General features: G+C 43.4%; 1 protein-coding gene across 3 annotated transcripts; it reads right to left on the reverse strand.

Moving 5' to 3' along the window:
- Positions 1-298: 298 nt before the first annotated feature.
- Positions 299-24,619, reverse strand: LOC135509070 (ankyrin repeat domain-containing protein 27-like). 3 transcript variants are annotated; one of them, XM_064929390.1, is made up of 27 exons: positions 24,491-24,619; positions 16,158-16,277; positions 15,250-15,360; positions 14,743-14,899; positions 14,466-14,620; positions 14,103-14,162; positions 13,933-13,986; positions 13,697-13,762; positions 13,512-13,588; positions 13,151-13,272; positions 12,366-12,444; positions 12,061-12,199; positions 11,699-11,791; positions 11,366-11,484; positions 11,094-11,176; positions 10,804-10,919; positions 10,500-10,592; positions 10,012-10,209; positions 8,518-8,574; positions 8,005-8,121; positions 7,599-7,763; positions 7,160-7,354; positions 6,939-7,058; positions 3,026-3,199; positions 2,856-2,949; positions 2,576-2,657; positions 299-2,302 (listed from the first exon to the last, which is right to left on the reverse strand). In XM_064929390.1, the coding sequence occupies exons 2-27, from the start codon at positions 16,257-16,259 to the stop codon at positions 1,906-1,908; spliced, it is 3,225 nt and encodes a 1,074-aa protein (XP_064785462.1). In that variant the 5' UTR covers positions 16,260-16,277; positions 24,491-24,619; the 3' UTR covers positions 299-1,905. The 3 variants fall into 3 exon arrangements, with proteins under 3 accessions (XP_064785462.1, XP_064785461.1, XP_064785460.1); XM_064929389.1 differs by having other exon boundaries at positions 497-2,302; positions 7,160-7,357; positions 16,158-16,273; XM_064929388.1 differs by having other exon boundaries at positions 497-2,302; positions 7,160-7,357.
- Positions 24,620-27,397: the final 2,778 nt, after the last annotated feature.

A 27,397-nucleotide genomic window follows, 5' to 3' on the forward strand; every position in this document is an offset into this window, starting at 1 on the left:
CTGTTGTCTCTGCTTGCTCACTCTCCTGGTGGCACCTAGGGCCCTCGTCTCACTGGATCGCTGTTGGATCACATGTGGAGGAAGGCCAATCTCATTGAAGGACAATCACCGCCATCTAGTGGTGGATAGCATAACATTCAAATGAGTAGAATGGGCATCCTTAAAGCGCAATCAGCAGTTGAAACATTAACAAAGCGTCCTCCGCGCCCCTATATACTGTAGTGTATAGTGTTCGTTTATAACCTTGTTTAACGACAATATTTTTACTTTGGGTTCTGATGGGGCAACACAATTGAACTAAGCTCATGAGGCATTTTATTGAAGAATCAAATGGGTACATATAATGTATCACTCCAAAATGTACGTACCAAGTCTAGAATGACCCTCTAAAATATTTTAACAGTATAAAAGTCATAACATTAGAAACTTACCAAGCATATAGATCCTAAAGCACAAATGTTTTTGTTTTTTTAAATAACTGGCCAACACCTGCATGACCAAATGACAATAGATCATGGGTTTATTTATTGTTCACTGCCTCAACATTCAAAATAAAATACTTTAGTACATAAATTAATATTGAAATTGGAGTGGATAACTACTAATGCATATACCAAAACGGTCACCTTGAAATAAAAATACATCCGTACGCTGATTGATGCTAGTCGTTTGTGTTAAATATACTGTATGTGCTGGAAAACAATCATTTAAAATAATGTCAATTCAAAAAGAGCTACAGACATTTCAGAGTGTTGTTGACAGAAAACAAAATGATAGGAGTAAAGTGCAAACTCCCGATAGGACCCAACTCGATGCTATATGGCCTTGCTTGGCAGGATCAACCGCCATAGAGGTGAAACACAATTTTCTGCTGAATGATAAATAAGCACTTTTTGCAATATATTGTTTTTTTTGTTGTTTTTTTTGTTTACATATGTACCCATTTCCATGGCATGTGTTACATCAGAATACAGTAAAGATGATAGACATTAACTATGGCAGTTGTACTGCATTTGAGAATATAGTAACACAACTACAGTACAATTTCTGGAGTCAACAAATTGAGCTACTCACTGTATATAGATGTATATACATTGCTCCCTCTACCTACAGAGCAACCAAGAAAACTGTGTGTGACATTCAGTGGGATACAAGTGTGGCCTTACTGTGCATAGTCATTCAGATGTCACACCAGGGAGGTCATGTGTTATAGATGGGTTGAGAAGGGGAATTGATGGTTTTTCTAAAAAAGGGAATAACTAACACAGTCAATTAAAAATTATATCCAAACCTGAGAAGTGTAATAAAAAAACTAAATTGTTAGGAATAAAAACAGAGCCCTGATTGTACATGTTGAAATAAAACCCTGTCAGATGCAAGAGGAGCATAGATGCAGATGATCCTATCAAGTAAACCAACTTTCTTCATCGTGATATGTTATAATGTCACTGTTAGAACGTTCTATCTACTCTCTTTTAGAAGAGTGAGCAACCAAATAAATAAAAAATGTACTAAAACAGAAATGACATTCGCATGAAGTTGAATTAACATGACTTGTTACCCTTTTTCCTGAAGGCAAGGTGAAAAAGTGCTTTCAATAACAGTCAGTATAGAAGCTCTCTTTCTGTAACTAGGACTAGGCTCCACTTATCTCTGGTTAAACCACTTGGTGCAAGTTCTCCCGTCTGGGGTCTGCTACATCCATCCGTTCCTTAAAGGATCTCCATTTATCCACCAGGTCTTCTACCAGCTCTTTGGGTCGGCTCCCAGCCTCTGGACAGTATCTTTTCCACAGTAAATCTGTATCTGGTGAGGACATCTTTTTCATGTCCTTCTCGGTCTTTGTCTCCTTCATTGACTTGGCTAGGTGTGTGTGACGGGTCGCTGCTGGTTGTTTGTAGGGTATTAGAGGGGTCGTTGGCTGTGCGTGTGTATTTGAACGGCCATCAGCTGTGTACTTGATACGTCAGGTGTGTGTATGTCAGGCTCACCGGGAGTGTCGGTGTGTGATGGGTCTTCGGCTACATGTGTGTTCACCTTAACCTCTCCTGTGTGTCTCAGGTCCCGGGCCCACTGAGGGAATGGGGGGTGCTCTGTGTCCACGGTGTGACAGTGGCTCAGGACCCTCTCGCTGTCCCTGTGGTACCCAGGCGGGGGGCTTCCCTCTGGGCTGGAGCAGATGCTGAAAGGCCCACTGCTCTCCAGGGTCACCCCCCGCCTCAGCTTCCTCCTCTGGGCAGTGGGTGAGTTGATGGAAGGTACACTGGTGTCCCTGGGAAGACCTTTCTTCATCTGCTGAACTCTGCAAACATCATCCCTTTTAATAAACTTACATTTTAAAAAGGAACTGCTATGTTTCAGTGCAGTTCCTTAAAAAATGTAAGTTTATGACAAAAGTTGTATTGTAGACCTCTTTGTTGACTCTGCTTTAAAACATTTCTCTGTACTTTCTAGAAAAACATTTGACATCTAACTCAACTACAAACAAACTCCACATGGTCATCTAATACATTTAGCAAACTCATGTTAAAATATTCCACTAGGAGACACAAGTCATCCTTTCCATGAGACCAACCTGTTGATTGACTGGGCCAGCTTCTGACATCTTCCATTGGTATTATGCTGATGGAGCTTGAACCTCTGGACAAATGAATGGGCTGTGGTTGGGAGAAAAGCGTTAGACACTAGCATACCACGGGAATGCATTCTGTGGCATAGGATAGAGACATCGGAAGATAGCCACAGTTTGAAGATGGTGACGAAGAATTGTCATTGTGTTGGTTGTGGCACATCTCTACTGTCACCCTCTAGCAGGTCAAGGAAAAAGTGGCTGGTGTCAATACTGGCTCTCTTACCCAAAGCCCCCTTGGGCACAGAGAGCAGTTTGATTGGTTCAGCATCAGGGGAGAGTCCAGAAGCCTTCTGAAGAATCCTCAGGATCTCAGTGTTCTGTAGATACATTTAATCAATTATTCTCTCCCCCTCGGATCTGCTACTGAACATACAGTAGCTGTTCTAGTCTCACCTTGCCCCCAGTCTCCTTGCCACAGTCCAGTGCTGTCCTCTGTCTCCGGTTCCTCATGTGGACCAGGGCTCCAGCCTGCAGTAACAGCTCCACCAGAGCCAGGTGACCTCCCCTCACAGCCTCATGCAGGGCCGTGTTCCCCTGGTTGTTGGACAGGTTCACTGACGCATTGCTCTGGAGGCCCATAGAACACACATTGTAAAGAGTAACAGTTGGCCTCTGTCTTCACCTGCAGCAGGATGGTGTGTGTGTCTGCAGCAGGAAAATCAAATCAAATTTTATTTGTCACATACACATGGTTAGCAGATGTTAATGCGAGTGTAGCGAAATGCTTGTGCTTCGAGTTCCAACAATGCAGTAATAACCAACAAGTAATCTAGCTAACAATTCCAAAACTACTGTCTTATACACACAAGTGTAAGGGGATAAAGAATATGCACATAAAGATATATGAATGAGTGATGGTACAGAGCAGCATAGGCAAGATACAGTAGATGGTATCGAGTACAGTATATACATATGAGATGAGTATGTAAACAAAGTGGCATAGTTAAAGTGGCTAGTGATACATGTTTTACATAAAGATGCAGTAGATGATATAGAGTACAGTATATACGTATACATATGAGATGAATAATGTAGGGTATGTAAAGATTATATTAGGTAGCATTGTTTAAAGTGGCTAGTGATATATTTTACATCATTTCCCATCAATTCCCATTATTAAAGTGGCTGGAGTTGAGTCAGTGTGTTGGCAGCAGCCACTCAATGTTAGTGGTTGCTGTTTAACAGTCTGATGGCCTTGAGATAGAAGCTGTTTTTCAGTCTCTCGGTCCCAGCTTTGATGCACCTGTACTGACCTCGCCTTCTGGATGATAGCGGGGTGAACAGGCAGTGGCTCGGGTGGTTGTTGTCCTTGATGATCTTTATGGCCTTCCTGTGACATCGGTTGGTGTAGGTGTCCTGGAGGGCAGGTAGTTTGCCCCCGGTGATGCGTTGTGCAGACCTCACTACCCTCTGGAGAGCTTTACGGTTGTGGGCGGAGCAGTTGCCGTACCAGGCGGTGATACAGCCCGCCAGGATGCTCTCGATTGTGCATCTGTAGAAGTTTGTGAGTGCTTTTGGTGACAAGCCGAATTTCTTCAGCCTCCCGAGGTTGAAGAGGCGCTGTAGCGCCTTCTTCACGATGCTGTCTGTGTGGGTGGACCAATTCAGTTTGTCTGTGATGTGTATGCTGAGGAACTTAAAACTTACTACCCTCTCCACTACTGTTCCATCGATGTGGATAGGGGGGTGTTCCCTCTGCTGTTTCCTGAAGTCCACAATCATCTCCTTAGTTTTTTTTACGTTGAGTGTGAGGTTATTTTCCTGACACCACACTCCGAGGGCCCTCACCTCCTCCCTGTAGGCTGTCTCGTCGTTGTTGGTAATCAAGCCTACAACTGTTGTGTCGTCCGCAAACTTGATGATTGAGTTGGAGGCGTGCATGGCCACGCAGTCGTGGGTGAACAGGGAGTACAGGAGAGGGCTCAGAACGCACCCCACACAAGTGGTGGGGCCCCAGTGTTGAGGATCAGCGGGGTGGAGATGTTGTTGCCTACCCTCACCACCTGGGGGCGGCCCGTCAGGAAGTCCAGTACCCAGTTGCACAGGGCGGGGTCGAGACCCAGGGTCTCGAGCTTGATGAGCAGTTTGGAGGGTACTATGGTGTTAAATGCTGAGCTGTAGTCAATGAACAGCATTCTCACATAGGTATGCCTCCTGTCCAGATGGGTTAAGGCAGTGTGCAGTGTGGTTGCGTCGTCTGTGGACCTACTGGGGTGGGAAGCAAATTGGAGTGGATCTAGGGTGCCAGGTAGGGTGGAGGGGATAAGGTCCTTGACTAGTCTCTCAAAGCACTTCACAATGACGGAAGTGAGTGCTACGGGGCGGTAGTCGGTTAGCTCAGTTATATTAGCTTTCTTGGGAACAGGAACAATGGTGGTCCTCTTGAAGTATGTGGGAACAGCAGACTGGGATAAGGATTGATTGAATATGTCCGTAAACACACCAGCCAGCTGGTCTGCGCATGCTCTGAGGACACAGCTGGGGATGCCGTCTGGGCCTGCAGTCTTGCGATGGTTAACACGTTTAAATGTTTTACTCACCTCGGCTGCAGTGAAGGAGAGTCCGTAGGTTTTGGTAGCGGGGCCGTGTCAGTGGCACTGTATTGTCCTCAAAGCGAGCAAAGAAGTTGTCTGTCTGGGAGCAAGACATCCTGGTCCGCGACGGGGCTGGTTTTCTTTTTGTAATCCGTGATTGACTGTAGACCCTGCCACATACCTTGTGTCAGCCGTTGAATTGCGAGTCTACTTTGTCTCTATACTGACGCTTAACTTGTTTGATTGCCTTGCGGAGGGAATAGCTACACTGTTTGTATTCGGTCATGTTTCCGGTTACCTTGCCTGGTTAAAAGCAGTGGTTCGCGGTTTCAGTTTTGTGCGAATGCTGCCATCAATCCACGGTTTCTGGTTTGGCAATGTTTGTTTTAATAGTTGCTGTGGGTACGACGTCGCCGATGCACTTGCTAATAAACTCGCTCACCGAATCAGCGTTTTCATCAATTTGTTGTTTGACGCAATGCGGAACATATCCCAATCCACGTGATCGAAGCAATCTTGAAGTGTGGAATCAGATTGGTCGGACCAGCGTTGAACAGACCTGAGCACGGGAGCTTCCTGTTTTAGTCTCGGTCTATAGGCTGGGAGCAACAAAATGGAGTCGTGGTCAGCTTTTCCGAAAGGACGGCGGGGGAGGGCCTTATATGCGTCGCGGAAGTTAGAATAATAATGATCCAGGGCATTACCAGCCCTGGTGGCACAATCGATATGCTGATAGAATTTAGGGAGTCTTGTTTTCAGATTAGCCTTGTTAAAGTCCCCAGCTTCAATGAATGCAGCAGCAGGATATGTGGTTTCCAGTTTACATAGTCAAATAAAGTTTGTTCAGGGCCATCGATGTGTCTACTTGGGTGGGGTGGGAATATATGCGGCTGTGATTATAAATCGAAGAGAATTCTCTTGGTAGATAAAGCGGTTGACATTTGATTGTGAACAGAAGGACTTGAGTTCCTGTATGTTGTTATGATCACACCACTTCTCGTTAATCATAAGGCATAACCCCCGTCCCTCTTCTTACCAGAGAGATGCGATGCGCAAAGAAACCACCTGGCTGTACCGACTCCGATAGCGTGTCTCGAGTGAGCCATGTTTCCGTGAAGCAAAGAACGTTACAGTCTCTTATGTCTCTCTGGAATGCTACCCTTGCTCGGATTTCATCAACCTTGTTGTCAAGAGACTGAACATTGGCGAGTAGTATGCTCGGGAGCGGTGCGCCCGTCTCCGGAGCCTGACCAGAAGACCGCTTCGTCTGCCCCTATACTGCGACGTTGTTTTGGTTCGCCGGCTGGGATCCGATCCATTGTCCTGGGTGGTGGGCAAAACACAGGATCCGCGTCGGGAAAGTCGTAATGATGGTGAGTTGACGTTGCTCTTATATCTAGTAGTTCCTCCCGACTGTATGGAATAAAACCTAAGATTACCTGGGGTACCAATGTAAGAAATAACACGTAAAAAAAACTAAATACTGCATCATTTCCTAGGAAGGCGAAGCGAGGCGGCCATCTCTGTCGACGCCGGAATCATGGTGTGTGCACCCGCGGCAGGACCGTGTGTGGGTGTGTGTGTGTAACCGAGGCAGGACGGTGTGTGTGTGTGTGTACCCGTGGCAGGAAGGGGTGTGTGTGGGTACCCGCGGCAGGACGGTGTGTGTGTGTGTGTGTACCCGTGGCAGGAAGGGGTGTGTGTGGGTACCCGCGGCAGGACGGTGTGTGTGTGTGTTTACCTGCGGCAGGACGGTGTGTGTGTGTGTTTACCTGTAGCAGGATGGTGGCTGTGTCCAGGTGACCTCTGAGGCAGGCGTGGATCAGAGCGGTGTTGCCATAGTGATCCTTCTTATTCAGCTTGGCATTGCACTCCAGCAGTGATGTCACTACCTGAACATGATTAATGAGATGGGTGGGGTTTGAGCTTTTGGGACTATTCCATTTGTTCAGATGTGCCATGCAAGCTCAATCGAACACAGCGGAGTGCCCACCTGTACGTGGTTGTTCTGGCTGGCCAGGTGCAGTGGCGTGGCACTCTGGCTGTTGCGTGCGTCAACATTGGCCTCGTGGCAGCTGAACAGGGACACCAGGGCCGTGTGACCATGGAGCGCTGCCACGTGAAGGGGAGTGAAGCCATCCACACTACTGCTGTTCACACTCAGACCACCGGCCTGCAGGCACGCCAACTTCTGGTGTCAAAAACACACACAGAGGAAAATACAAAGAATAACATCATCAAGTTAACTAGGCAGCACTGCAGGAACATCATAAATCATCTCCTTTCAACATCTAACTTCCCATTCAAAATAGCTTCAGTGCTTCCAGCCATGTGTCAAGTTTGCCGTGTGCTCACTGATATCATCTATATATCAGAAAGGGGCTTGGCCAAGGAGTTGTAGTAGGAATGAAAGGCCAGGGTTGCTCCCTGACCTTCTGTGTTGGTCCACAGTGTGGACACTGGCAGAGTGGGTGGCACAGTTCTGTCCAGGACGGCAGCCCTGCATGCTGCTCCTCTGGTTCCTCGTCCAACCACTCCAACAGGTACCGCACCATCTCTATGTCTCCATCTGCCACCGCACGAAGCAACTTCTCCACCTGTCAGTCGAGAGAGTGAGACTACATATTGGAACACCAGCCAGACCTTTACAAACTGGATTACAAATTACAAAGAGTCATCCCACAAAAAAATATTAGCTTCCCTCAATATATAGAAAAATAGTGCATTTAATTTCTACCACATCCCTATTCCTTTTCCCCTTAAATGAAGATGATGCTACTCCTCTCAGGCATTGCCAGGGTCAGTCTTGCCCAGGGGTCCTCAGTGCTCCCTTCTAACCTCTTTGTGTCGGACCCGGTCTCTGTCGGGTCTGGCCTCGGAGCTCTGGGAGGTGGTGCTGGAAACAGAGGAGCGGCGGCTGCTGCAGTCAGAGGCCTGGGGGGAACGGTTTGGGGACTGAGAGCGAGAGAGCACAGTCAGTCAGCTGACCACACACACACAGTACAGCACGTTTCATAAACTAATCCCACGGAGGCTCAAGTGTGGTTTTGGCTCTTCCATTGTCCTTAAATAATGAATTAAGGTCACTGATTAGTAAGGAACTCCCCTCACCTGGTTGTCTATGTCTTAACCAAAAACGGTGGAATGAGTTTGACACCCATGCAGTACAGGCTGCTCCTAGCAGAGCAAGTGAAGAGATATATTTGGAAGAGTCTAGAGTGGAACTACAGTATGTTGGTTAATGGTGTTCTAACAGGCTGGCTGCCTGGAGTAGAGCCATCATTGTATCTAATGAAATACTGTAGTTGCATCTCTTCTCTGTCACTTCCTAAGTGATGAAATCTGACTTACGTCATTGTTCCCTCTTCTATGAGAGCCGTTGTGGGACAACTCCAATAGCGTTAGAATCTGCAAGACACATAGACAAGTACACTTCAGTTACACACGCTCTATTTCTTATACAACCTTTTCACATTTCATTCTTGTTCAAAAATCACAATAATACTGAATGACAAGGCAAATATATCAAGCCAATCCTGTTGCTAGGACATCCAGAAAGATTTCCTTCCTGAGCACAATTCCCACCCTTCTGTTAATACTTTTTCTGAATAGATCTATTTATCTAACTAAAATGTTTAGTATGCCAAGCCTGATCTTTAACAGTAGAAACGCCTGGCCAAGAGGGACCCCCCGTCTTTTGGATGTCAACATTCAAACAAAAAAATACATGTCATATATACTACCGTCCAAAAGTTTGGGGTCACTTAGAAATGTCCTTGTTTTCCATGAAAACATACATGAAATTAGTTGCAAAATGAATAGGAAATATAGTCAATATGTTGACAAGGTTATAAATAATGATTTTTAACTGAAATAATAAGTGTCCTTCAAACTTTGCTTTCATCAAAGAATCCTCCATTTGCAGCAATTACAGCCTTGCAGACCTTTGGCGTTCTAGTTGTCCATTTGTTGAGGTAATCTGAAGAGATTTCACCCCATGCTTCCTGAAGCACCTCCCACAAGTTGGATAGGCTTGATGGGCACTTCTTACGTACCATACGGTCAAGTTGCTCTCACAACAGCTCAATAGGGTTGAGATCCGTTGACTGTGCTCACTGCTTCTTCCCTAAATAGTTATTGCATAGTTTGGAGCTGTGCTTTCGGTCATTATCCTGTTGTAGGAGGAAATTGGCTCTAATTAAGCACCGTCCACAGGGTATGGCATGGTGTAGCCTTCCTTCTTCAAGATCCCTATTATCCTACACAAATCTCCCACTTTACCACCACCAAAGCACCGCCAGACCATCGCATTGCCTCCACCATGCTTCACAGATGGCGTCAAGCACTCCTCCAGCATCTTTATTTTTTTTCTGCGTCTCACGAATGTTCTTCTTTCCGAACACCTCAAACTTAGATTAGTCTGTCCATAACACCAATTTCCAATCTCCACAGAAGGGTGGAGGCTGTTATAGCAGGAAAGGGGGGAACCAACTCCATATTAATGCACATGATTTAGGAATGAGATTTTCGATAAGCAGGTGTCCATTTACTTTTGGTCATGTAGTGTAGTTTCGATGGGACATCATCAGCTGTGCTGGATGACTGCCAGTGAATGACGGGCAGTGGGGGGGGGGAAATAAGATCCTCTTGAAACTGCTTAGAACACAAATAAGTGTTATATAGACTTATTCAGGAAAAGGACCTGACTTACAAAAAATGTCAGAGTAATAAAAAAAGAAAAATGTTTTTGTCAATGACACGCTCTGCTTTCCTAGTGTTAAAGTACCCATGTAGGAAGTGTGTTTCAGGCACAGGCAGCTGTGACCAGGGGTCTCTACTCCTCACCTTAGAGTTCAGGGCACATTGTAGTGGAGAGTCGTTGACCTTGTTGTTGATGGTGGTGCTGGCTCCGTTCTGCAGCAGCACCTCAATGATGCCCTCATAGCCCCACCGGGCTGCGATGTGCAGGGGAGTGTCGCCTTTGTCATTCTGGATGTTCAGACGGCACACGTGCAGGTCGTAGTACACCAGGGCTTTAACACACTGAGACACGGATGGGAGAACACTGTTAGACTGAGAACAATCTCCTCTGAACTACCATAGAGAAGACTGACACCCTGCATTGACATCACCTGTAATCATCATCCATATACTTATTTAGGGCAGTATCAATACAGATACTGTGACTGCTATCCCATGTACTGTGACTGGTTACATTTCTTCAGATTTATCACTCAGGTTACCACACAAACTGGCAGAGTCAAGGCTGTTGGAATAAACTGTGCATTTAAATCCAGATTTTAAATGGAGAGTGACTCCCCAAACTGACGTACATCCTCGTGTCCGTACGTACAGGCCAGGTGCAGAGGAGTGTTGCCATTATTATCCTGGGCACCGGAGTAAGCCTTATAGTGCAAGAGCAGCAGCTGGAGTACAGAGAGAGACAGATGGAGACAAAAAGAATGTGAGAAAAATATAAACATGTCAGAGACAATATACAGTTTGTAACAGAAGTATTCTTTTTGCATCTTTAGTGTAGCTCTAATAGCCTGGGTCAAGATCTGTTTAGGAGTAGGCAAGGCAGCACAAACAGATCTGGGACCAGGCTAGAGCCATCCTGCTAGCGTCCTGGCTCACCGTGACTCGCTGGTAGCCCTTCTGGCAGGAGAGGTGAAGGGGTGAGAGGGCATGGTAGTCTGTGGCATTCACCAGAGCTCCCTTAGACACTAGCAGGTCGATCAACAGGGACTGACCTGCCACGGCAAAGACAGGCTTTTTATTTTATTTAGACCGTGGGAAATGAAGGAGACAGATGGAAAGAGATGAACAGTACAGAATGTGGCAGACCAGGAATCCCCTGTTGTGTGGCCTGGTGGCAGTTTTCTGGACTACTTTATGTACCTCTGAAACCTGTTGCTATCTCTTACCGCAGATAGCAGCGACGTGAAGTGGTGTGTATCCCCTGTCGTCTTGAGAGAAGGGCGTTATGATGGAGGGGTCATTCAGGCTCCTGTAAGCATTCAGAGTTCAAGAATAATCACATTTTCAGCTCCTAAGCCATTAAATGGACAGAAAGGGGAAATGATTGTTTCAGGTGAGATCCCGAGATGTAGTGAAAGAAATAACTTTTCCTACTGAGAATATAATTTTTTATGATAGATGAGTTGTGTGTGTGTGTGTGTGTGGGAGCGGTACTCACCCAGAGAGACGGAGCTCACAGTGGTCACAGGAGCAGAGGGGGTGGCACCCCTTTACACCGTCACTCTGGTTCTCACTCAACACACGCTGGACCTCTACCTCGTTACCATTGGCTATGTGCTGCAGGATCCATCAATCCACACACAATCAGCAAAGATAAATCAAATGGATCAACACACACAATTGATTAAAAAAAAGAAATAAAGTGAATCAAACATTTTCATATTAAAATGAAATGCTGAATGAAATTAGATGTCCATCTGATGAATGAAGCATAACTTTATGCACAGTATAGCTTTCGCCCCTTCTTAAGGTCGGGGGGCAGGGTTCTCACCTGAAACAGACAGTCTATGGGGGTAGCAGAGTTCTGGGAGAGCAGGTTTATCTTCTGGGTGAAATGCACTTTGTCGTTCAGGTCCCCTAAGCCCTGCAAACCTCACACACAGCCATAGTCACTCACTCTGCACAGGGGAGTGTTTTTCTCAATATCATTTTTCAGTCATTATTGTGGCCTGCTATCACAGGAATTGCAGTGATAAGTTGGTGTATCTAAGTCAACAATGTGACTGGATAGGATATCAGCTACAACAACGTATGTGCTTGTGGTGTATAAAGCCCCCTTCACAATACTGAGCCAAGCCAAGCAGGCCAGGACTAATGTCATGTAAAAGACACCCTGTGTACTACTGTGCTCACCACGCGGCCCTGGCTCAGGCCGAAGTTTCCCTGTCTGATGAACTCCACGGCGGCCTCGAACGATGTCAGGCAGTAGCTCAGCTCCTCCTTGGTGGAATTACAGAAATGGAAGTTCTTGATGTAGCTCAGGTTGGCCATCCTGGAAGAGCATGCTTGTTAGTTTAACATGGCTTTTAGTCATTAATTAATGACTATATTTAATTACTAGGTCCAAGTTATTCACTTATTCATTAAATGAGTAGTTAAAGTAGTCACCAGGCCATTTAATGGTCAGTGGTATTACTAGGTTATAACTCCTTACTCACCAATTGGGGATTTCCGTCTTCACCAGTAAGTACAGAATCACAGACAGAAGGTTGTCTGCACACAGGGCCTCTAAGCTAACTGCATACGGAGAAAAGGGAAATGAAAGAAGTTATTAAATGACTGTGGTTGCGTCTAAGGTTCAGTGACTGTGTGAGGTTTACAACTAGAGAATACAGCAGGGAGAAATGGCTCTTCAAAATGAAGACATAAAACAGGAAAGTGTCCACAAAGTCAGTGTAACCACTCAGACACTCTGCCTCTGTCCTCATTTAGGCTTTAAATTGGTCAATTGGTTGTTTGGCCATCAGAAATTAGGAGCGGATTGCAGCACTCTGCAGAGACAGGGTCTGGTTGTTATGTGGCAAACAAGGTTGGATTTGCAAAACAAACTGGACATACACATTAGGGCCCTACAGTTTCTGTTCTGTGGACCGTGTACACACCAAGTTATTATATTACCAGGGAGGGAGTGAATAGAACAGACAACAAATCCTGATCTGGGTTACAATGACCAGCCTTGAAAGACTTGTAGGCTGCTTATAATAATGTCATGTCTACATAAAACATTGGTAAATAAGCTTTTTATGCATTTTATGCATTTCTGGATGAAAGCAAAACATTTTATTTGATGATACAACAATCAGCCCATTGACAGTGGAATGCAAATGTGCCTTTAAAATGGAATCCGTCCCATGCAAGTCTGTAACACTGTGTAAACTGCTGCCGATGGGACATGAAATGGCATAGGTAGGATGGACAGAGAGACATAAAAACAGACACATACCCGAGTGGCTGGGGGACTGCATGATTGTGAGAGACACCTTCCTGAGGCAGAGCAGTTTGTGTAGAGGAGAGGTGCAGCGGTTCAACTGGCTCAGCTCCCTCTTGGCCCGAGGGATATTTATACTGTAGGAGGAGACATAACATGGAAGTATAACAGGATAAGTTCATATTGATACTGTACGAGAGTGGAAAGACAAACATACTCCTATAGTCTATAGACACAACAACAGTAGTGGTGAAATGACCTGATAGGGATCTACTGCTATAAACCTGCTTGACATCATGGAGATCAATAACTCACGTTATTGAGTTGTAATCATAAAAAGCAGAAATTAAAAGAAACCACGTGGAAAAAAAACTACCTAAATTCAGATTTGACCCCAAAGTCTTTCTGCTGCAGGTCTTGCAGGCCTCTGGTGGTTTTGTTGAAGGCAGAATCCTGTTGGAACAGTGATAATAAAACATAGATATTAACCTTCACTGCATGGGAATTCTGGGCCTATAAATGACAGCATTATCAAATACTGTATAGTATTTATTTACATACCTGGCTGGCTTCAAGAGTCCCCACAAAATTAAAGATGAAATCATGGATACCATGATGTATATACATCTAAAAGAGAAAAAATATTTACTGACAACTTTACATAACAATATATTACATCATTATAGCATCACACAACAGAATTTCACTGAGGACCAGAATGAAGAAACAGTCCAAAAAGCAGCAGACATGTCAAATTTGAAAGTAAGTGTGAGGGATGATGACAAGGATAGAACTACCTCAACCGCCTGTTTGAGGAGAGTCATCTGGAGCTCCTGTTTGACCAGCAATTTCTGAAAGGAGGTTTAACAAATCAGCTTTACTTCAGGATTGTGTCCAATACGCATCAAACAGTAGAAAATTATTTGAAAATGGGTTTTGTTTTTCCGTATCAAAACATGCTACTCACCAGGCGCGAGTCTCTCAACAGGCACTGAAGACATTTAGTATAAAGAGAATTCACAGAGTCCTGAGGGGAGAGCACAGTTACATGTTAAAGCAGTACGTCACAGCAGAAGTCATATAACATCTTATGATACATCTATAGCATACAATACATTAGTGTACATTACTATAGTATAGCCATTTCATATTATACATTAGTGTGTCATATTACTGTACACCGAGTGTACAAAACATTATAAATGCCTTCCTAATATTGAGTTGTACCCCTTTTGCCCTCAGAACAGCCTCAATTGGTCAGGGCATAGACTCTACATGGTGTCGAAAGCAGTCTAGTGTCAGATAGGTGTCGTTTAGGGTCAGTACTTACGATGTGGTGTCGCAGTCCCTTCTTTTCCTGCTCCTTAAATGAGTGGCAAAAGCTGCTGATGAACTTGTCCAGTTTCTCAACATGGCGGCCCAGGAACTCCCTGACATCCTCCACATTCTTCAGATAGTACGGGGCTGGGCTGGGGGCCACCTCCACTGTGAGAAAATAGGGAGAGAAGAAAGGTGAGAGTGAGATGGTGGCTGTATCTGATTCAATATGGACTAAACCATACACTAAGTTAATCAACTTTTGTCACTTTGGAGGATAGCAGTACTACCTGGGCTTTGGTTGGTGTCAATGGGCCTGGCGATACACAGGATACTGTAGCTCTGCTCCTTCTCATTGTAGAAGGTCTCCTCAAACAGGATGGGCACATTGGCTGGGGCCTGGAACCCTAAGCCCAGTCTCACCAAGCTGTCCTGGATGGTCAGCTCCTATCAGACAGGACAAAAACACAGGTAGTATCGTTGACCAAGATGTCTTAACCAAGAACGTTCTGCTTTATAGCGGCTGTTACCAATCAACTAAATGGGTATATAGCAGTGAAGGCTGCTGAGAGGAGGACTGCACATAGTAATGGCTGGAACAGAGCTAATGAAATGTAATGAAACATGTGTTTAATGCATTTTGACACCATTCCACTCTAGCCTTTACCACAAGCCTGTCCTCCCCAATTAAGGTGCCACCAACCTCCTGTGGTATAGAGAAAATGAAACTGCATGATATTTTGTGTAGTTGCACCAATGATACAACAGGAACTGTAGCGTTGGCAGATGGATCTTACCTTCCCATCTACAGTCTGATACCCTTCTCCAGATGGGTGTAAAACGTAGGTTTCAAACTGGGATGCTGTGTAAGCACTAAGGGTTATGCTTCCACAGCACGGCACCAAAACCTGGGGCACAACCACACCATCATCAACAATGCTTCTCGTGACTGACAGAATGGATTCATCAAAAGGTTTATTGGTGAAGTACCCACAATAAAAAGCACCTGAGCAGACTGTAAAAAAATGATACTTCACATTTAAGAGAGTAGCATTTATTTCTCTGATACGGCCTACCACCCACATGCGATTCAACACCTATGACTGTAGTGTCTGCATGAGCTTTCTCTCGCCCCCGCTCCTCCTCTCACTGTAGGAGGTGGTTACTAGACAGAGCACGCCTTTGAGAACTTCCCAGAACACTAACAGTGGTGAGTCATAGTAATGGTCCAGATATTATCCTTTTGATATTTCTTTGCTAACCACCAAGTAGGCTGGGAACCTTCTAAGTGGCCATTTTCTACAAATGGCAAGATAAAACCATTTTCCAATGCAATAACATGGCCTCCCTCAACTATGAAAAATGTTCTTCTTATCTCTGCATAAATGGATGCTCTCGTGCCCTACATCTCAACCTAGCAGCTGACTTGCCATAAAGAGAATCTTCAGCCTGTGTGGTGCCAAGCCCCATATGTTGAACCTTTACATGGTTTGATTCTGGTCCAAGTCTACACACAGCTCACAAAAAATAAATGTCACTCTCTTAAATCCTGCATTTTCAGACAGAGGGGAGTAGTGCATTATAGCTGGAATATTTACTGTATATGATCATGCAAGCCTGAACACAATAGTTTGGTAACATACACAATATAAAAAGGGCTGAGTACTATAGTATGGCCCCACAGCCACAGCTGTCAGTCACTCACAATGCCATGTAGCTCTGCCACTCTGCTGCACAGGTCGGGTCTCTGCTTCTCCAGTGCCAGGTAAAAAGGGTTCTTCAGGAGGTTCTCATCATACACAGCCATAAGGATCTGGATCTCTGGCTCCAGGGGGGAGGAAAAGAGGTGGACAGTTAACAGTAAATATGTGGTAGGAGGGAAGGATTCCATATTAGGTGACTTTGTCTGGCTGACAATTACAACAACAAAAAAATGCTTTCGTGTTGCTCCATAAGGACGAAGACTCAGCCCAGGCTGGACAGAGAACATGTCAACAACTCTAACATGAAGGTAAGAGCCAAGTGGCTGGTTAGCTAGGGGTTTAGTCCACCAGTCAAATTTCTGTCGAACATGCAGTATATGTTGGCTATTTATGGTAGCAATTAGCCTGGGGACGAGGTTAAGGGTTTGCCGAAGACAAACAGACCGAAACAGCTAGGTCCAGAGAGAGTTGTCTTTCCTGAAGTGTCTGAAACCACAACAGGAACAACAAGAATATTGTTCCTGTCTCCAGGGTTGTTCTCCTCCCTCTCCCTAGCCAGCTGCCTCTCAGCTGAGCTCGTTAACATTCTCTGAAATTACATTACAAAAGCTGGTTCCCCACATAAGTGCATCTCCAGGGCCAGAGATTCTGTATGTGTATATGACATGTTTAAAAGAACTTCATGAAACATCAACCTTTATTAAAGCAGTCAGTCTCTCAGAGAAACACAGCAGGAAGGATCGAACCAACAGGTTGGTAAGGGCTCAATGCAGCACTCTCTCAATATCAAACCCTTTCTGGGTAACAATTAAGTAACTTACTTTATTATAAATAAATAGCTTCTTAGCAAGAGCACTTTCGAGCAAGAATTTAGCTATGACTGTCTTGAAGTGGTCTGAGTGGGGAGGGAAAACTTTTAAAAAAGTCGTTATTGGCAGAGGTTGTGTCTATTGGCTAATTTACCGAAAAGTGATGTCACCAGGCAGGGCAAAACTCCATCCCACCAAAAAAGGTTGGCCTGAAATCTCTATTTTCAAACAGCTCTAACACTAAAAAGGGCATCAGCATCTTCACAAATTCACAGTATTCCAACCTCAATGTAGAAATAAATAAATACAAAATCACATTTGACTGCACCGAGCCTTTACAAAATGTTCCCCAAGCCTCAAATGTTCAGACAGAAGCCTCATCTCATGTTGAAACTATTAAAAAAAAAGATGAGATTTGGCCAGGTCATATGATGCCGTGGCATCACATCTTCCCTTATGTCTCCTTCTGATATAAAACTCCAAACATTCCATTGGAACATCATAAATACATCATGTGAGCATCATCCCAAAAATGGAGAATACCAGAATATGAAATCCATATAAAGTCTCATCATCTGATAGAATAGATCAGGCTACTCACTTGTTTGCGCCGAGTAAAGCTCAACATCATCTTTACGAATCACAGGAAAGATAACGCCACTGGGGGGGGGGGGGGGGTCATTCACAACAGCAGAGTGGGACTGGGAGGACTCATCTTAAACTAAACCAGCCTCTTTCGGAGTCGGACAAGGCTTCATAGTAGATCAGCAGTAGCTCAGGCTCAGTGTGAAGACAGGAGCACTATCTCCCTGTGTGCTCCCTGCCTGGTAGGCTATCAGACGCTGCCTGATGGCCTGAAACCCTGAAGAATGTGCCGTGTGACCTGTCTGCAGGGTCTGAACCAGCCTGGTTTGTGGAAAACTTCCTTCACACTTGTGACCAGTGAACTGTATGCATAAAGACGCATCTGTTTTCTTCAAGATAATGGACAAAGTATTTTCCTTCATCTGACCTTTCATGCTGTTTGGTCAAGCTATACCGTATATCTATATTACATTGAGACATCTTCTGATGGAAGTCCTTTTGTCTACTATATACACTATACCGTACATTCGGAAAGTCAAAACTGCTCCAGCTCCTTCAAGTTGGATGGGTTCCGCTGGTGTACAGCATTCTAAGTCATACCACAAATTCTCAATTGGATTGAGGTCTGGGCTTTGGTTAGGCCATTCCAAGACATGTAAATGTTTCCCCTTAAAACAATGCAAGTGTTGCTTTAGCAGTATGCTTAGGTTCATTGTCCTGCTGGAAGGTGAACCTCTGTCCAAGTCTCAAACCTCTCGACAAACAGGTTTCCTTCAAGAATTAACCTGTATTTAGCACCATCCATCATTCCTTCAATTCTGACCAGTTTCCCAGTCCCTGCCAATGAAAAACGTCTCCACAGCATGATGCTGCCACCATGCTTCACTGTGGGGATGGTTCGAGGTGATGAGCGTTATTGGGTTTGCGCCAAACATAGCATTTTCCTTGATGGCCAAAAAGCTACATTTTAGTCTCATCTGACCAGAGTACCTTCTTCCATATGTTTGGGGAGTCTTCCACATGCCTTTTGGCCAACACCAAATGTGTTTACTTATTTTTTTCTTTAAGCAATGTCTTTTCTGACCACTCTTCCATAAAGCCTAGCTCTGTGGCGTGTACGGCTTAAAGTGGTCCTATGGACAGATGCTCCACAGCGGAGATCAGAGCTGTGCAGCTCCTTCAAGGTTATCTTTGGTCTCTTTGTTGCCTCTCTGATGAATGCCCTCCTTGCCTGGTCTGTGAGTTTTGGTGGGCGGCCCTCTCCTGGCAGGTTTGTGGTGGTGCCATATTCTTTCCATTTTTTAATAATAGATTTAAAAATTGGTGCTCCGTGGAATGTTCAAAGTTTTATTTTTTATAACCAAACCCTGATCTGTACTTCTCCAAAACGTTGTCCCTGACCTGTTTGGAGAGGTTCTTGGTATTCATGGTGCCGCTTGCAGACTCGGGGGCCTTTCAGAACAGGCAGGCAGGCAGGTAGGCAGGTAGGGATCATGTGACACTTAAAGTCAATATGTGTGCAATCTAATTATGTGACAGAAAAGGTAATTTGGTTGCACCAGATCTTATTTAGGGGCTTCATAGCAAAGGGGGTGAATACACATGCATACCACTTTTCCATTTTTTCTTTTAAAAACAAGTTATTTTATTCAGTTCACTTCACCAATTTGGACTATTTTGTGTATGTCCATTACATGAAATCCAGATCAATTTAAAATTACAGGTTGTAATGCAACAAAATAGGAAAAACACAAAGGGGTGAATACCTTTGCAAGGCACTGTACCCATCTATATAAAAAAGGTCCCAAATTTGACAGTGCATGTCAGAGCAAATAGCAATCCACGAGGTCGAAGGAATTGTCCGTAGCGCTCCGAGATAGGATTGTGTCGAGGCACAGATCTGGGGAAGGGTTCCAAAATATTTCTGCAGCATTGAAGGTCCTCAAGAACACAATGGCCTCCATCATTCTTAAAATGGAAGAATTTTGGAACCACCTAGACTCTTCCTAGAGCTGTCCGCCTGGCCAAACTGAGGGGAGAATCAGGAGAGAAGGGCCTTGGTCAGGGAAGTGACCAAGAACCCGATGGTCACTCTGACAGAGCTCCAGAGCTCTTCTGTGGAGATGGGAGAACCTTCCAGAAGGACACCCATCTCTGTAGCACCAATCAGGCCTTTATGGTAGAGTGGCCAGACGGAAGCCACTCCTCAGTAAAAGGCACGACAGCACGCTTAGATTTTTCCAAAAGACTCTCAGACCATGAGAAACAAGATTCAGGACCTCAGACTGGGGCGAAGGTTCACCTTCCAACAGGACAATGACCATAAGCACACAGCCAAGACAACGCAGGAGTGGCTTCGGGACAAGTCTCAGAATGTCCTTTAGTGGCCCAGACAGATCCCAGACTTGAACCCAATGGAACATCTCTGGACAGACCTGACATTAGCTGTATAAAAAATAAAAATAACCTTTAGCTTTATCATTATAGGGCGTGGTGTGTAGATAGATGAAGGAAAAAACATAAGGCTGTAACATAACAAAAATGTGGAAAAAGTCAAGGGATCTGAATATTTTTCAAATGCACTGTTTATACAAAGGTATGTGGACAACCCTTCAAAATAAGGGCATTCAGCTATTTCAGCCACACTGTTGCTGACAGGTGTATACAATAGAGTACAGCCATGAAGTTTCCATAGACAAACATTTACAGTAGAATGGCCTCACTGAACTGTCATAGGATGCCACCTTTCCAACAAGTCAGTTTGTCAAATTTCTTCCCCATGAGAGCTTCCCCAGTCAACTGTAAGTGCAGTTATTGTGAAGTGGAAACATCTAGGCGCAACAACGGCTCAGCCGCGAAGTGGTAGGCCACCCAAGCTCACAGAACCGTACCGCTGAGTGCTGAAGAGCGTAAAAAAATAATTGGTCCAACACTCACTACTGAGTTCCAAACTGCCTCTGGAAGCAATGTCAGCACAATAACTGTTCGTTGAGAGCGTCATGAAATGGGTTTCCATGGCCGAGCATCCGCACGCACGCGTCAGCTGGTGTGGTGTAAAGCTTGCCGCCATTGTACTCTGGAGCAGTGGAAAAGTGTTCTCAGGAGTGATGAATCACGCTTCACCATCTGGCAGTGCGATGGACGAATCTGGGTTTGGCAGATGCCAGGAGAACACTACCGGCCAGAATGCAGTGCCAACTGTAAAGTTTGGTGGAGGAGGAATAATGGTCTGCGGCGGTTTTTCATGGTTCAGTCTAGGCACCTTACATCCAGTAAAGGGAAGTCAACACTACAGCATACACTGACATGCTATACGATTCTGTGCTTCCAACTTTGTGGCATTTTGGGGAAGGGCCTTTACAGTTTCAGCATAACAATTCCCCTGCACACAAAGCGAGGGCCATATACAAAATGGTTTGTCAAGATTGGTGTGGAAGAACTTGACAGGCCCACACAGAGCCCTGACCTCAACCACCTTAAGGATGAATTGGAACGCTAACTGCGAGCCAGGCCTAATAGCCCAACCTCACTAATGCTCGTGGCTGAATGGAATCAAGTCCCCAAAGCATGTTCCAACATCTGGTGGAAAGCCTTCCTAGAGCAGTGGAGGCTTTTATACAATAGCAGCAACAGAGGGACCAACTCCATATTAATGCCCATAATTTAGGAATGAGATGTTAGACGAGCATGTGTCCACATACTTTGTAATGTAGTGTCAGCGTATAGTCCTCCTCTGTTAAAAACAGACTGACCTCTAGCCAGTAAAGAACAATTGGATCACCTAATTTGAAGAGGCACCCTGAACACTTTCCTGAAGACAACACTGGTCTAACTTTCTTGCCTTTGTTTTGACTAGCTCTAGAATAAACAAAGTTAAAAATAGCAACATCCTGTCTAAGGCCTGTTTTAGGTTAGTAGTCTATTGGATTAGACTTATCGTGCCAAATCTCATCTTGATAACAAGTGCCTTCAACCTGTTTTATCTATAATGAAAGACACTTGTGAAAACGGTCAAGTACACTTTACAAATAGACTGGAGGCAATCCCATGTCTGGCTACCAGAAATGACAAATGTTTGAGACAAAACATAGGCCAGCCTAAAAAATCAAATCCTAGGGAAATGATACCAAGTGGAGCACATAACCAGGTTGGTCCACTACCTAAGGCGACATGTTACAATAGAAGGTCCCATGTTGTAACACACTGATCAAGACTCCTTCAAGACGAGCAGTAACAATGATTGCAATTCAAACAAGAAGGTTTTAAAAACGTACTGATTCAATTGCACAAGAAATGAATAGGCCCATCATTTCCTCTGCCAAAGCCATGGCAATGTTTGCAGAGTTGGACTCTGGTTTGAATTCCCCAACACAGCTAACATCCATCCTGTTGTTTTCATGGAAAGAAGTGTACCCAGGCGAAAGCACAAGCACATAGGCTATGTTGTCGACGTATCATAGATTACTGGAGTAAATTTGAAACATTGTGTCAGCCCCAAAGTCAACTGAAATGGACACTGCATCATATGATCATGTGCTTGTCCAACAGAAAAAATAAATGCAATTGATTTAATGTACTAGGCTAATTTAGAGTTCGCTAATTTAGTATCCCATGGATAACAAGCCAAAACTGTATACAATTTGATGTCCCCACAAATCAGATTTCACGGACGACAGTCTTAAAATGTGCTCATCAAAGACGCTGTTAAACCATGGCGTCTTGAATGCATAGGCTTGCCGGTATGATGCATGACTGACCTCATGGTCAGGAATAGAGCTTACCAGCTTATAGTTATAAAAAACAGAAATTAGTTACCTCTGGTTTGTAAGGCCATTCCATTCAACCAGCGGAGTTCGCCATCCATCACATAGACAGGAAGAAACTCTCCGGAATAGAAAGGTGGTGGTGTATGGTTCATGATGCTGTGATTGTGGTAACATACAGGAACTCAAGTCCTTCGGTTTTCCCGATCTGGAATACCTCACCATCAAATGCAGACTGCATTACCTCCAAAAATAATTTTATTCGGTCATCGTCACTGCCATGTATATTCCCCAACAAGCAGACACCCAGACAGCTCAAGGAACTACACTAGACTTTGTACAAACTGGAAAACGCATATCTTGAGGCTGCATTTATAGTAGCTGGGGACTTTAATAAAATAAACATGAGGAAAATGCTAACAAAATTGACAAACACATCTCCTGTACTACACACAAATCAAAGACTCTGGATCATTGCTACTCTACCTTCCGGGATGACAAGTCACTCCTTGGGCCAGTAACTGAAAAGTTTGCAGGTTTGAATACCTGAGCCAACACGGTGGAAAATATGTTGATGTGCCCTTGACCGAGGCACTTAACCCCAATTTTCTCCAGGGCGGCCATACTACTATGGCTGACCCTGTACAACAATACATTTCACTGTACCTATCTGGTATATGTGACAAAGCATTGTTTATTTTTGCTCCTCCCCACCTATAGGCAAAAACTTAAGCAGGAAGCACCCATGGTAAGCACTGTTCAATGTTAGTCTGACCAATCGGAATCTATGCTCCAAGATTGTTTTGATCACAAGGACTGGGAAATGTTTGGGTAGTTCATCAGGACGTGCATAGAGGATGTTGTTTCCACTGTATCATAATCATGAAATGCTTTGAGAGGTTAGTTAAGGATCATATCCACCTTACCCGACACCCTAAACCCACTACAATTTGCATACCGCGCCAACTAATCCACGGACAACGCAATCGCCATTGCAACCCCAGGGGTACAATAGTGCACAGGTTGAAAAATTCCAGGAATAGGTTATATTATAGATATATATACTGCGAAATTACACTTGATATATTGCAGGTAAGGGGTGTCATGTGTTTGCAATTTTCAGGCTGTAAGAGACAGTCAAAGTTCAATATCATAAAAATACTTGCTTTGGAAGTGGACAAAAATATGGCCTGGAACAATGCTCACAAGACAGCATTGAAATCCATAATAGCTGGCCAGATCAAGGGGCACAAATTACTCTAGCAATGTAAGCAATGTTCTGTCAATTGGACATCGATCATTCCCTGCAAATAGAGACTTAGTAAGTGGACTGCACAAGCTACATGGGCAGAGGTTTCAGTGCCAGGTTTTTGTATTCTTAACTACATTAACACGTTAGCTAGCCCAAGATGTACTCTTAAAAGGAGCCTACCGTTACTCCTTAATTTAACGTATGTTATTTACAAAGGTAGACTGGCAGCCAAAACAGACAAATAAAATGTTATTGGCCACATACACATATTTAGTAGATGTAATTGCGTGTGTAACGAAATGCTTGAATACTCCATCTAAAACGTGAAAAGATTCTCAATTGTGAAACTTTTCTACAAAAATAAAATTAAAAATACATTTATTTTCAGATCACATCAAAATAACTTCACAAATGCAAATGGAAACACTTAAAACACTGTTTTAACGGGTTTATCACAGTTGCAGCTGACATTTTTCAGTGACAAATTTCTGGCGGCCTTCTTCCGTTACACAGGTGTTCGGAGCACGCTAGATATCACAGGTGGTCTCTCTTTCGTAAACACAACCCATAACATGGCGATATGGCTGTGTGGCAACACTAACCATGTAAAAGGTGTATCAATTTAACCTTTTGTTTTCATAAAATTATTTGTGCTATGAAATATCCTTATGCTTCCAAAACCGTACCACAAGCAATGCGTGTACATGTTCAGACCGAGCATCAGGGCTTTTAACAAAACTCCCCCGTACAGAAGACGCATTCGTCCAATGATTTATGGTGTTAATGGAACTGAGTCATGATCAAGGGATAACACGCTGCTTATCTTTCAGCTATCTAGCTGCAGTAGTTAGCTAGCTAGCTCACAGCAACATCGACTTGCATTTAACGTTACATTCATACAAACACAATATGTCCATCTAACTTACCTCTATTTGCTAAACCCCGAGGAATCGCATTCCAAAATGCTCTTCTTCAAAAGACTTGCAGTAAACAGAAGTCACCATCTGATCCACCGATGTCTGTCAACACTAACACCAGTCTCCATAATTTACTACTATTCTGAAAGCAGCAATAAAGGTGACGTCACTATCGTAATGAGGAACCCTTCCAAATTAAAGCCCATATTTCAATCCATTGCATGGTTAACTCATTCAAAATATATATTTTAATCAACATCGATATGCATTGTGTTTGTAAGCAAATGCAAGAAGGATTATTTTATTTATTTATTATTAAGCCCACTCCTGAAAAATAAAATGTTAAAACTGGTATGTTGATAATTTTGGGATTATAAGGAAAAAATATATTGTGCTGATGTAAAAGTGGGGTTTGGAATGCTCGGTATGGTCTGTAGATATGTTGTAATTTCATGGGGCAGTGAAAAATACGACGTGTTGTTGACCTTTTACTACACACATTTTACTACACCCAAATTCAGCATATCTTTGTAAGGGGACTCTTATTTTGAGATAAAAACAAATCCGCGATCGTGATGCCAGCATCATATCCTGCTGCATGGAGAACGGTAAATCCCTCATTTGATGAGGGAAATAAACGCGAGTGCGGTTTTGTCAACCAATCAAGTGAAGGTTCGCCGATTTACAGCAAACCAATCCCGCTACTCCGGGACAAATTGTTCAACGGCCTGGCTCAAATCATCAACCGAAAGGATGACACTCCACTGCGCATAATGAAGCCAAGTTACACTGTATACATACAGTATAATACTAAAGAAGCCTCTACTGCTCTCTAACACGTTCTTGAACTTGATTTGCAGAATAACATAGGTTTAAGTGTTTCTTTCACAGTGTAATGTAATAAAATGTTGCAATGTCAGTGTGCAATCGGAATACTTAAATGTGTACGTGACCTTTTACTCTTTTCTTATCCATTCAAAAAGGGCAGTGATTTGTATTTTATATTCTAACATGAAACAGGGCTTTAAATCAGCAACACAGTGAAAATGTAGGCCTCAATTGCATAGGCGCTGGGAACCACTGGGAGCAAATGTCACAGGTCCCCTACCTACCCGTGGTAAACAATTAGTTTGTAATAGAGGGCCCTTTCAATATATTTAAAATGGGCCCAAATTAGGCATGTACAGTACCTTCAGAAAGTATTCACATCCCTTGACTATTTGCACATTTTGGTGTGACAGTCTGAATTTCAAATATATTTTATTTAGATTGTGTCACTGGCCTACACACAATACCCCAAAATGTCAGTGGAATTGTTTTTTTTTTTTTTTTACAAATGAATACAAATCTGAAATGTTTTGAGTCAATAAGTATTCAACCATTTTTTTCTGGCAAGCATAAATAAATTCAGGTGTAACATTTTTGCTTAACTTACAAATTGCATGGGCTCATTCTGCGCAATAAGTGTTTAACATGATTTTTGAATTACTCCCTCATCTCTGTACTCCACATATACAGATAATTGTAAGGTCCCTCAGACGAGCAGTAAATTTCAAACAGAGGTTTTCCAATGCCTCGCAAAGGTCACCTATTGGTAGATGGGTACATATTTAAAAAAGCAGACATTGAATAGCTCTTTGAGCATGGTGAAGTAATTAATTACATTTTGGATGGTGTATCAATACACCCAGTCAATACAAAGATATGGAGAGGAAGGAAACCACTCAGTGACTAAAACAGTTAAGAGTTTATTGGCTGTGATAGGAGAAAACTGAGGATGGATCAACTACATTGTAGTTACACCACAATACTAACCTAATTTACAAAGTGAAAAGAAGGAAGTCGGCACGTTTGGGGCATATCCAACACATCACTGGGTACCACTTCATATTTTCAAGCATGGTGGTGGCTGCATCATATTATAGGTAGGGAGTGTTTTAGGATAAAAGGAAACAAAATAAAGCTAAGCACAGGCAAAAATCGTAGAGGAAAACCTGGTTCAGTCTGCTTTCCAACAGACACTGGGAAACAAATTCACCTTTCAGCAAGACAACAACCTAAAACGCAAGACTGGGTATACACTGGAGTTGCTTACCAAATCATCAAATCAAATTTTATTTGTCACATACACATGGTTAGCAGATGTTAATGCGAGTGTAGCGAAATGCTTGTGCTTCCAGTTCCGACAATGCAGTAATAACCAACAAGTAATCTAACTAACAATTCCAAAACTAATTTCTTATACACAGTGTAAGGGGATAAAGAATATGTATATAAAGATGAATGAGTGATGGTGCAGAGCAGCATAGGCAAGATACAGTAGATGGTATCGAGTACAGTATATACATATGAGATGAGTATGTAAACAAAGTGGCATAGTTAAAGTGGCTAGTGATACATGTATTACATAAGGATGCAGTAGATGATAGAGTACAGTATATACGTATACATATGAGATGAATAATGTAGGGTATGTAAACATTATATTAGGTAGCATTGTTTAAAGTGGCTAGTGATATAATTTACATCCTTTCCCATCAATTCCCATTATTGAAGTGGCTGGAGTTGAGTCAGTGTGTTGGCAGCAGCCACTCAATGTTAGTGGTTGCTGTTTAACAGTCTGATGGCCTTGAGATAGACATTGAATGTGCCGGAGTGGCCTAGTTACAGTTGACTAAAATAGTCTTGAAATTCTAACATGTATTCACACCCCTGAGTCAATACTTATGCAAATGAGATATCTGTATTTCCTTTTCAATAAATTAAAACAAAAATAAAATAAAGTGTTTTAACTTTGTCATTATGATTTTTTTTTTTGATTTAATACATTTTTAATTCAGGCTGTTACAACAAAATGCAAAATAAGTCAAGGGATATGAACACTATATCAGACTTACACTGCCACCTGCTGATTTC

This window comes from Oncorhynchus masou, chromosome 22, assembly GCF_036934945.1.
Source record: "Oncorhynchus masou masou isolate Uvic2021 chromosome 22, UVic_Omas_1.1, whole genome shotgun sequence".
In the NCBI taxonomy this organism is placed as follows: Eukaryota; Metazoa; Chordata; class Actinopteri; order Salmoniformes; family Salmonidae; genus Oncorhynchus; species Oncorhynchus masou.